We start from the raw sequence: 8,054 nt of genomic DNA, 5'->3' as shown, positions 1-8,054 counted from the left end.
GGACTACTACTCAGCCATAAAAAAGAACAAAATAACGCCATTTGCAGCAACATGGATGGAATTAGAAACTCTCATACTGAATGAAGTTAAGTCAGAAAGAGGAAGACAAATACCATAATCACTTTTATCTGGAATCTAATATATGCCACAAATGAACCTATCTATAGAAAAAAAAAAAAAAAAAAACCTCATGGGCTAAAGAACAGACTTGTGGTTGCCGAGGGGGAGGGAGTGGGATGGACTGGGAGTTTGGGGTTAATAGATGCAAACTATTGCATTTGGAGTGGATAAGCAATGAGATCCTGCTGTATAGCACAGGGAACTATATCTAGTCAATTATGATGGAACATGATGGAGGATAATGTGAGGAAAAATATATATATGTGTGTGTTTGACTGGGTCACTTTACTGTATAGTAGAAATTGAGAGAAGACTGTAAGCCAGCTATACTAGAAAAAATAAAAAATCATTAAAAAAAACCACCTAGGTTAAAGAAAAACTGATGGCTTATCACAATGAAACTAATATCAACAGCAAGACTTTTTAAAAATTTTTATTTTTTAAATTGAAGATTATTGGAGCATAATTGATTTACAATGTTGTCTTAGTTTCAGTTTTACAGCAACATGAATCAGTTGTACATATACATATGTCCATTCCTTTTCAGATTCTTTTCCCATATAGATCACAGCAGAGAACTGAGTAGATTTCCCTGTGCTTTGCAGTAAGTCCTTGTTACTCATGCATCCATATATAGTAGGGGGTATACAGCAATCCCAACCTCCTATTTTATACCTCCCGACATTTTCCCTTTAGTAACTATAAGTTTGGGTTCGAAATCTTTTTTTTTTCTTTGGTCTTTTTGCCATTTCTAGGGCCGCTCCCACGGCATATGGAGGTTCCCAGGCTAGGGGTCCAATCGGAGCCACAGTAACACGGGATCCGAGCCGCGTCTGCAACCTACACCACAGCTCACAGCAATGCCGGATCCTCAACCCACTGAGCAAGGCCAGGGACCGAACCCGCAACCTCATGGTTCCTAGTCAGATTCGGTTACCACTGAGCCACGACGGGAACTCCCTGGATTTGAAATCTTTGAGTCCTATTCTGTTTTTTTACCAAGTTCCCCATATTATTCTTCAGTAGATACCACATATTAGTCAACTCACATGATATTTGCCTTTTTCTGTCTTAGTATGATAATTTCTAGGTCCATACATGAAACTCCAAAAGGCATTATCATTATTAATTTTTTTGGCTGCACTCACAGCATATGGCAGTTCCCCAGCAAGGGATCAAATCCGGACCACAACTGTGACCTAGGCCATAGCTGTGGCAACCCTGGATCCTTAACCCACTGTGCCAGGCCAGGGATGGAACCCACACGTCAGCAGTGACCTAAGTCACTGCAGAGACAATGCTGGATCCTTAACTCACTGTGCCACAGTAGGAACTCTGAACTGGCATTATTTCATTCTTTTCATGGCTGAGTAATATTCCATTGCATATATGTACCACATCTTCTTTACCCATTCCTTTTTTTTTTTTTTTTTTTTTTTGGCCACACCTGAGGCATGTGGAAGTTCCCAGACCAGGGAAACCATACCACAGCACTGACCCAAACCACTGCAGTGATACCAGATCCTTAATCCATGTGCCAAAAGAGAACTCCCTATCCATTCCTCTGTCAAAGAACATTTAGTTTGCTTCCATGCCTTGGCTATCGTAAACAGTGCTGCAATAAACATTTGGGGTGTATGTAACTTTTTGAATTATAGTTTTCTCTGGATAGATGCCCAGGAGAGGGATTGCTGGATCATATAATTAGTTTTTAAAGGAATCTTCATACTGTTCTCCATAGTGACTCACCAATTTACAGTCCCACCAACAGTGTAGTTGGGTTCCCTTTTCTCCACACCCCATCCAGCATTTACTGTTTGCAGACTTTTTGATGATAGCCATTCTGACTGGTGTGAGGTAATACCTCATAATTTTGAGTTGAATTTCTCTAATAATTAGTGATGTTGAGCACCTTTTCATGTGTTTTTTGGCCATCTGTTAGTATCAACAGCTAGCCTTTTAATCTCTTACCTTTCAAGGACTTTACTCAAAATAAGAAGTAATTTTTTCAAGGTTCTTCAAAAGTTTAAAAAGTTCTGGCAATAAAGAGGAATGAACAAAGTCCCCCAATACCTGATCAATTCTGTTTTCCTAATGAAAGTATATTAACAAAGGTCCAATGTTTTTTCTCTCTCAAAAAAACCCAACACTCTAACTATAAAAAAACACCAATTGAATTTTAGTGAAGATTTAGCAACATAATATTTAGCATAAAAGTTCTTGTTTCAGCAAATACTGCCTAGAATTTTGCTCAAGAAACCATACATAATTCTCCAAACAGTAACAGAAGCTCTAAGGTACATATTCTAGATTAAAGAGCGATTCCACAATCTTCAATTCAATGTATGTATCATGAGAATATTCCAAACTGTTTAAATGATATAATTATCAATTTAATTATTTTCGATATTACATTTGATCAACTAAAACCTGTATAAAGCTTCACAAACCCTCTCACAAATCTCTGCTGCAGAACAGAAAAAATTCCTTTAGTCAGAAAGTGACTTCCAAGAGGAGAATTTCATGACATATTGAAAGCTTGTTTCTTCATAATATTCTAGTCTTTCCTTATACCAAAGTAGTAACAAGTCAGGATATTAAGTTACCTGACACCAAACATCCAATCTGAAAACAGACCTCAGATGTAATTTTATTGTGTTTGGTTATGAGTATATTTCATATACACAAAAACCATTTGTTAAAGTCTATGTTGAAGTAGCATTTTACTGTTTCCTTAGTTCAGCATATTCAACTTCTTAAACTTCCTAACTATACTTAGAGATACCATCTTGCCAATTAGATTGCCAATCTGCATTTAGATCTATTACCAACTCCAGGAAAAAATATTCTACTCCTTTTATAAATTATGTATCTTCTATCTGGGAAGAACTAGAAGTACAGACATTCACATGTAAAATGAGTGGCAATGGGTAATGATAATTTCAAATGAAAAATTTAGGCTAGCAAACACTTCCTAAGCATTATAATAATTTGTATTAGAAAAGTGTGTCACAGCTAATTTTAAACATGTGGGGGGGAGGGGTGTGCCCTGAAACCTATGTCTGATCTACTCCCTGAACTTTAACCCTGGAATGAGCATGAATTCAAACTAAGAATTCTTAAAAGGAACCCAGTGTAGATTAGAAACGGTTAACAACTCAATCACCTTTTCAATCAAGAAGTGTTAGCTTGTTTTTAACTTCTGGAACATACACTCTCCACAGATTTAAGTCCTGCCTTTGACAGTCACTGAGTTACACGTGCCAAGACCTAGGTGCCAGATATACAGAGAACAAAATAAATATGGTCCTTAACTTCAGAGAGATCACTGTCTAAAGGAGAGAGACTTCAGATAGTAAACAAATTTTAAAAAAGCAAAATTACAAGTTGTGGTTATTTACTGTTTGTATTGCATCTGTCTTAGTAGACAACTGTGATCACACCCTAGTACTACAGGATTCTGAATTGAATTTTCTTATCCTAAACCCATTCTGAAAACAATTCTACAATGTGCAATGTTACTTCAATTAAATGATTCTTTGGAGAATAAAGATTTGCAATGAACAACGTTTTAAACTTAAAATCTTAGCATTGAATTTACATTCAAGTTAACCTTCAGTGTCAATTATTTCCAGGTACAGCTTCTGTTTGCCTAGGCAGCGGAAAGTACACAAAGAATTGAGAATTTTAAAGGTATTATTCTCATTTTAAACGCTTTATCGCCAAACTTTCTACTACAAAAAAAAAAAAAAAAAAAAAAAGAGAGAGAGAGAGAAAAAGAAAAAATCGTATGGAAGTGGGAGCGAAGGGGGCGAGGTTGTAAAAGTTCTCAAAGGACTTTAAATCAGGGTCGCCTCTCCCTATCTAGCCAAATTTAAACACACCCAAGTCTTCTAAACGTCCTCAATCCCAGCCCTGCTTTCCTTCTGACCTCAGTTACTGCTGACTTCTTCACATTTCCCTGTACATCAGAGGCGCTATCAATTGTACTTAAATATATTTCTAACCCATTTTCTCTCCTTCTTTAAAATATGGTATTATGTTCTTTTACAGCTTGTGTTATTTCTGCCTCTGATAATAACACTCCTGGTAAAGATGTATATCTTTCGAACTCATCTCCTTTCTCAACAGAAGTACAATATTACATTTTCTCTGTCAGGTACCACAGTTCTTGCCTTCCATAAGTTAGTACATTGTGGCCAGGGAGCTCCTTTAACTTTCGAAGACAAAATATCTAGGAGGTGGTACACCAAAGGATCATCAGAACGTTCCAAGTTCTCACCTGTTGAGGGAACTTGATTAGAGGGCATGAATCACATTTGTCTAAAGCGTCCTTTCACCCAATGTCCCTCCCGCTTTCCGCTGCGCCTCGCAAAGGCACGTCACTTTGGTCAGTCCAGGCCCCGCGGCTGGGCCCCCAGAAAGCAGGGACCCACTGCCAGGGTATGGAGCTCGGCCAAAAGGAGCGGAGGAGTCCGGACCCGGGATGGAGCCGAAGCGCAGATTGCACTTACTCTAAAGTCAGCAGAACGCGCAAAGAATGTCCTGGAAGAGAAGGTGCACCGAAAAGAACGTACTTTAACTCGGCTTCGACCCCGGACCCCAGACGTCTGGGGCGGGCTCTACAAGCAAAAAGCAAACCAACTCTTGCCTGCGAGTCCCCTTCGCCTTCCCGCCTCCCTTCAACCTTTCCAATTCTCTTTCGGTTCCTTCCCCTAACCTCCGGAGGCACGTGGTCCCTCCGAGCTCTGCCCCCGCCGCACCCCTCCCTTCCTGGCCCGGCCCCCCGGCCCCTTCCTCCCAGAGTCGCCCGCTTCCCCTTTCCGTTCTCTCTTCCGCCCCCGCTCTCCATCGTTCTTTCTGATTGGTCGAGCGCACCGGGGTCTGGTTGGCCAATCGGCAAGCTGGGCTGGCGGTGATGGGCGTGGCCGCGGCGCCGGGGCCCTCAGATCGAGGCTGCCTCCCCCTCTCAGCCGGCAGCACATTCCGCCGCCGTTGCCGCCGCCCGGCCCCGCAGTTGTCTTCTCCCGAGCTGCTGTCGCGCAAGGGTTAGGGCTTGGGGGGGGGGACGGGCGGGAGAGGAGGAGAAGGCCGCTGCGGAGGCAGGTGTGAGGAGGAAGGAAGCGGCGGCGAGGCGAGCACAGCAGCTAAGGCGGCGGCCCGGTTCCTGGGAGTGTCGGTGCGGCGTGGTGGTTGGGGCGGATCCCGCGGGGCCCGGGCGGGGGAAGGAGTCACCGGCCCGGCCATGGCGGACAGCGAGAAACTGGACAACCAACGGCTCAAAAATTTCAAGAACAAAGGCCGCGACTTGGAGGTAAACTCGGGGGCGCAGGAGGGGTGGGGGCCGTGGGCCTCGGGTCGTCTCCGCTGGGACTCGGAGTATAGGGAGTAGGGGCGGGAGCCGCTGCCGGGCCGCGGGGGAATGGCGCTGGGGGCCGGCCAGTCCGTGACGCCTGTGCTAACGCGCCGGGAAGTTTGTCTAGGGCCTGGTCCACCTCTGCCGGCGAGCGAGGTGTGCCGGGGTACGGCCGGCGCGGCCTAGGCCTGCCCCACGGAGCCGGCCCGGCGCGAGTGCGAGGGGCTAGGCAGCGCGACTGGGAGGCCGGGTGCGGCGAGTGCGGAGGAGGCGTGCGTGTGCGGCGCTGCCCGGGCAGGGCTGCGGCCCCTACCCCGGTAGCGGCGGAGATTCCGGTTTTCGCTCCCGCACCGACGTCTGGCGCAGGGGGAAGGAGGGCGGTGGGAGGTGGGAGATCGGGCGTGTGGCGACCAAGTGGGGCTCGGAACTTCCTCAGCGAGGTCCGAGTCGTCTCCACTTAAAGGCATTTTTTCTGGTCTTCCCGACTCCCGCTTTACCCCTGCCTCCCTCCAATATCCAAACTACAGGAGTCAACTTCTCCGTTGAAAAAAACACCCCCGGCGTGAGAGGCCATCCTGGTGATGCTAACAGTGCCTTCCAGCGGCCTGTGTTTTACTGTGGATATAGTTGATTCAAGATGTGGCTCACGGTGTGCCCTCTTCCAGGCAGAGGATACCCCTTATTTCAGCTTGTTCACAAATCTCTTTACCCCCTCCTGAGAGACCAGCAGCTGCATTCTTACTCATAAAGTCCAAAGGGTTATACAAAGCTGTCATCCTCTAGTCTACAGTATCCTTTCCCTCCACCTGCAGGTGGTGGTAGTGGGGGATGGGTGGGCTGTGGAATGGCACCATCACATTTTTATTATTTTAAAAGGATGAAAAAAAACCCTTCATTATCTTAGGTAACAGCTGCTCCTGAGGTTCTTAGGCTACAGAAGGTGTGCAGGTTAAACACACACACAAATCACAGATTTTTGATAGAAGACTTCTTCCCTTCAGTTTTAAGAGTCTAGGTAAATACATTTTTTTGATATTTCCATTCTCTTCTGAATCAAGAGTTTAACTTTTAAGAGAAAGTGTCAAGTAGTATTTTTTTATATTGTTTCTTTGTACTTTTTTATACTGAGATCTTGAAATTCCCATCATCTGTTTGTGAACTCTGAGCATTTGCTTGACTGAGGAACTATTTGGGGGGCTCTCCATAAAGCTATTCACTCTCTAAGGTAGCTAGTGCTGTTTTAGTGGGTTTCCTAGTTTGAAGGATTATATAAGTATCTGGTTGATTCTGTGATTGTTCTAAGGTTAACATAAGACAATTTTTATACTCTCTTTTTTAATGAAAAAAAATGTTAACATTTTTGTTGAGGTCATTCACGTGCCAGAGAAATCGCCATTTAAATGTAGAACTTGTGATCTTCAGTAAGTTTACCTAGTTGTGTGATGATCTGATGAAGAAAATTTTAAACTAATACGGATATTTAAAAAGAGGGGGGAATTACAAATTACAAACCCCCCGAAAAATAAATGCCACAATGTTACAAAATCCATAAAAATAGCAATTAATGTGTGATAAATCCTTCTCATCCCACCCACCCCCACCCCTACATTTCTGGCTGCATTTTTTTTTTTTTTTTTAAACAGCTTCATTGAGATCTAATTCACATACCATACAGTTCACCCATTTGAAGTGGCTTCTGGAGTTTTCACATAGTTGTGCAACCATCAGCACAATCAGTCTCAGAACATTTTCATCACCCCAGAAAGACAACCAAACTCACTAGCAGTCACTCTCTGTCTTTTCAGATTTGCCTGTTCTGGGTATTTCGTATAAATGGAGTTACACAATAGGTGACTGGCTTCTTTTAGGTGGCATAATGTTTTCAAGGTTCGTAACACATTGTAACAAGAATGTTTATTAGTGCTTCATTCCTTTTTATAGATGAATATTCTAGTGTATGGATATACTGTATTTTGTTTATCCATTCCTTAGTTGATGGACGTTTGCATTGTTTCCACTTTTTACAGTTATGCATGGTGCTGCTCTCTGAACATTTATCTCCACATTTTTGTGTGGACCTATGTTTTCATTTCTTTTTGGTTATGTACTAGGAATAGAATTATTAGGAATGTAATTACTGGCTCATGAATTATTTTATGTATAACTTTTTATGGGGCTGCCAAACTTTTCGGGTGATCCTTATTTTTTAAATTAATGTTTCCTTTTACTGTGTATCTCTTACTGCTTTAGTCAAAATAAGAATTAAGTGCTGATCCTGTATTAGAACAATATTATATATTTTTTAATACCTGTAAATAATACAGTAGATGGGGGGTTTTGAGGAGCTTATTGTGCCTTGTGGGCATCCTTTGGTGACTTTGATAATCCTATGTGTACATTACGAATATGAATGTTTTCACATTTTCATCTAAGGAAATGGAATATGACTTTAATAGAAAGTCATACTTTCTTATTTGTGATTTATTTGAAGTCAGACATGCCTGTAATGAGATAGAAACATCTTTTATTATCCTTAGAGAACACTAGAATGATCTGTTTTATATGTTTATTACATATA

At 42.5% G+C, this 8,054-nt stretch overlaps 2 protein-coding genes across 3 annotated transcripts in view; one reads left to right on the top strand and one right to left on the bottom strand.

The window, feature by feature from the left end:
* Positions 1 to 535: 535 nt before the first annotated feature.
* On the bottom strand, positions 536 to 5,073 carry LOC146397565 (uncharacterized). Its single transcript, XM_084990110.1, has 2 exons — positions 4,635 to 5,073; positions 536 to 4,402 (listed from the first exon to the last, which is right to left on the bottom strand). The coding sequence occupies exons 1-2, from the start codon at positions 4,970 to 4,972 to the stop codon at positions 4,399 to 4,401; spliced, it is 342 nt and encodes a 113-aa protein (XP_084846236.1). The 5' UTR covers positions 4,973 to 5,073; the 3' UTR covers positions 536 to 4,398.
* The window catches only part of KPNA4 (karyopherin subunit alpha 4), a 68,064-nt gene continuing 65,082 nt past the window's right edge, over positions 5,073 to 8,054 (top strand). The window contains exons 1-2 of one of the 2 annotated variants that reach the window (XM_021069736.2): positions 5,073 to 5,434; positions 6,004 to 6,491. Coding sequence is in view for 1 of the 2 variants with exons in the window: in XM_021069735.2 (XP_020925394.1) it covers positions 5,366 to 5,434 (69 nt within the window). In the remaining variant the exon portion in view is untranslated. The remainder of the gene's footprint in view (positions 5,435 to 6,003; positions 6,492 to 8,054) is intronic. The other variant, XM_021069735.2, reaches the window with a different exon arrangement.

The sequence above is a fragment of the Sus scrofa genome, chromosome 13 (genome assembly GCF_054392235.1).
Source record: "Sus scrofa isolate SSC_HxYL_T2T_F1_AM1 chromosome 13, Sscrofa_HxYL_maternal_Yorkshire_Landrace_v2.0, whole genome shotgun sequence".
Lineage (NCBI taxonomy): Eukaryota > Metazoa > Chordata > Mammalia > Artiodactyla > Suidae > Sus > Sus scrofa.
Note: the sequence above shows the minus strand (reverse complement) of the source record. Positions and strands in the feature narration are given on the sequence as shown.